The 3,686-nt window shown below is 33.7% G+C and overlaps 1 protein-coding gene across 1 annotated transcript in view; it reads right to left on the bottom strand.

Moving 5' to 3' along the window:
• LOC106460711 (neuronal PAS domain-containing protein 4A-like) overlaps positions 1-3,686 on the bottom strand; it is a 72,037-nt gene that overhangs the window by 41,847 nt on the left and 26,504 nt on the right. Inside the window, exon 2 of the mRNA XM_013920447.2 lies at positions 2,236-2,448. Coding sequence (XP_013775901.2) covers positions 2,236-2,448 — 213 coding nt within the window. The remainder of the gene's footprint in view (positions 1-2,235; positions 2,449-3,686) is intronic.

Genomic DNA, 3,686 nt, shown 5'->3' with positions numbered 1-3,686 from the left:
TATTCGCATAGAGAATCCATTTTTCATAACCGGTGACAATTCTGTCCAAAAATGGTTCACGCGCATTACGCGCCAGAAGAGACAAAGCAACGTTCACACATTGGAAACGATGATCATAGGAGAATTCGTGAGGCATCCAAACACCTTATTTATGGAGTTTTCCCATATTCCTTAGATGTTAAGGTATTGTTTTATTAGAGACATGCAATTTCAGGGCCATTTTACGAGTGTATTGTCTTGAATTAGACTCAACAAGCGTCTTCAGAGCATCAATATCAATTCCAACACGTGGGCCCCTGCTGAACCATTGTTGACACTTACGAACGTTCAAAACATTTCCATAAACTTCTTTGATATTCCTTGTGGCTTCAGAGGTGTTGCTTACCTTCTTGTATTCAAACAGCATTACACGACGAATGTGTGTCTCGTCGTGTGCCATCACTATAAGGGATTAGAGTATACTATATTTTACACATTATATAGGCTACACTAACGTGACGTTTAGGCGGTTCCTTTAACTATTGTACGTTTTTTCAGGCTACACCTAACGTGACGTTTAGGCGGTTCGTTTAACTATTATACATGATGTACGTTTTTTGGGGGGAGGTTAATGAAAGTGTTCCAAAACGCGACATTAATTTCTTGACTACCTAATATTTTGTAAGTCTAATGTTAAGAGTTTCTAAAATTCCAACTTATATTTCCTCATTTAAGTTAACTGATTTTTTGGAAATAAGTGCTGGCTTTAAATTTTGCTATTGAACTTAAACTGTTGTCGTAATAAGTAGAATGAAGGGTGTCAGATCTTTCGCATTCAATTTCCTGTTAATAAAAACAATATCAAGTAGTTCTAGATCTATTCAACATACAAAATGTTCTTACCTAGAACAAACGTAAAAAACTATGATAACACTATAGTTCTGAAGTGTGATTAAAATAATCTGTGTGGTTTTGATTCTTCGCTATTATTAACAACGTGCGCCACCAAAGTGAATATTAGAATATTATTTCTAATGTATATTCTTGCATCTGTAATATCGGGGCTACAAAACTACGGTGGTCTCAGCTCAGATAGCTTATTATGCAGCGTCGCGTTTAAATAAAAACAAACATCTTTGTGAGACAAAAGTTTCTTGAATACTTTATATTCTTTACAAACATCTGTAGCTTTTTATCTCAGAAAATGAATATTATGAAAATGCCGAGTCTGTCGTACATTTTCGTGTATTCATTCACTCCACTATCAAGTATGTATTACACCAGTGTTGCTTAATTAAGTCATTTTCCAGTAATTGGTTAATTTTGTAACTAGCTATCTTAGCGCTTAGAACACGTGCACTCATGTTCCATCTAACCATTAATAGAAAAAACATCATGACTTACAAGTTATTACATAGATGTTAAACTTTATGTTTACAAATTGATGATATTCTACCGAACCGCGCTTAGATTCACTGTAAAACTACTGTAACATTAACCTTTCAGTTTCTTATCCTCACAACATGTGCTCAACAGTCCTAACTGAACTTTGTGGTCTAGAGTGTTAACGATGTTATCATGATATCGACGATATATTGTAAGAAACAAACGACATTAATATGCGCTGCCTTAGCCGTTGCAGAAACACAAAATTAACACTAAACCCTTTTCATTTTTATCTCCCCATAAGTGAAAATACAACATATTTACTTACTTATTGTTTTAATTGTAGAATAAATCTAAAATTTAGAAACCATATATCGATTACTGCTTTAACAGAAAAAAACATTAAGCACTATTTAGACGTGATCTAATTATAGGGAAAAGAAAAAAAAACGAGTTCTGAGTACGTATTTATATTGTACGTCACACACACAGAATTTCCACGTGCGTCATTTGATGAAAGAATGAGTAAGAACAATACAAGCAATTTTAATTATGTATCACTCAGTACTGAAAGTTGAAAAAACAAACATGCTAACAATTACAATTGTAGATATAAAAAAAAACATATTTTAATATCCGAAAGCGTAATAGCTACAAATAAAATTATACATTCAATTATTGAAATGATAAATAACATTTTGCGGATGGAATAAAGTTGTTTTCTTAATTAGTGACCGAAGAAATGTATTGTTAAACGTATCAAAGAATTGTTAGAATAGGACAGTTATAAGGTAATATTACTAGATATAAAAATGCATCTTAAGAACAATTTGCGTGAGTAAATTACTGATATAATCATTTTCTTCCTACCATGCTGGAAATAATTAGCTTTTCTCATGTAGACACAGACCAGAGCCATCAACTGAAGCTGGGACAGTCTCTGTCGAGTGGAGGACGGCAAAGGAAGCAAGTCTCGCAGATTCGCGATCTCTGAGTTAATGAGATCTCGTCGCAGCTTGGACGCACCCTTCGTTGACTTGTTGGCGTCGAAGCTGAATATACAAAGCGAAAAATAAAAACAACCTTGTAATTTCTACAGCACTTTAATGTGCTTAATGGTAACTAATGCTGTAGGAACTGACTTGTGTCACCTCTAATTCCAATGTACAGGGAAATTTGAATAAAAGTAAAACCATAATTGACTACACGAAAAGTATTTATTTATACAGTTCAATTCCTGCACTACGAGAAAGGTTGTGTTGCTATCAAACAGTTATGTTTTATTATATGATACAACATATTTTGGTTTGATATTTGTGTTGCTGCCAAACAGAAATGAATTCGCTCATGATGAGTGTTCGTCCAGCAACAACGCATCAGCTAAGTTTCCTGCATCAGGGCAGCTAAAAATGTTAATATGTTGACCAGAGAAGGTACCAACTATATATATTCCTAGGATTGATAAAACTTCTTTCCCCACCAGGTTTGCAATCCTTCAAACTACCTATACATTTCCAAAACTTTGTTGATTTATGCCAGTTGATACAGATACTGCGTTTTAACATTATCCGTTTTGAACAAGACAGTTCTATACAAATCAATCCAGAAAACGACTCAACGACCCAAGAGCTTTGTGCTCCTCGTTTTATGAGTAGTTGTTTCGTGTATTGTTGTATCAACACGTTCTGGATCTTAACGTAACTAAGCCATTAACATATTGGGTATAAGTCAAAGGACATGATTGGGTTAGAAATCAAATGTTTCAATAATATAAAAAGTAATTGACATATCTGCTCTACTTGACTTTCAATGATTTTCCATGTTATAATCGTGATTATTCTGGTGATCTTTTTCTAGTGTACAGATTTCTGACAAGCTATTTTATTGTAAAACTTTTACAAAGTCATGAATACCAACTTGCGTGAGATACAATTAGCTGTTAAGCGTATTACAGCAAGAATGAAGCAGAGGATGCTGTTTTGCACTAGCAAGAGGATGTTGTGTTGCACTAGCAAATGCGCGTTGAAAAAATAGTTCAAAACGTTATGAAATCATTCCCATATAATTATGAATAATATAGAATCATACTTTAATTCATATGCAGCAGTTTGAAACTAAATTAAAGGGCAACAATACTGGTTGGTGCAATCATATTTAGTTTAACCTCTAACGGCACTGTAAGAACCACAAGAAATGACATATTTAGTTTAATCTCTAATGGTACTGTAAGAACCATAAGAAATGACATATTAAGTTTAACCTCTAATGGTACTGTAAGAACCACAAGAAATGACATATTTAGTTTAATCTCTAATGGCACT

This window comes from Limulus polyphemus, unplaced genomic scaffold, assembly GCF_000517525.1.
Source record: "Limulus polyphemus unplaced genomic scaffold, Limulus_polyphemus-2.1.2 Scaffold820, whole genome shotgun sequence".
NCBI classification, from domain to species: domain Eukaryota; kingdom Metazoa; phylum Arthropoda; class Merostomata; order Xiphosura; family Limulidae; genus Limulus; species Limulus polyphemus.
This window is presented reverse-complemented; position numbering and strand designations above follow the sequence as displayed.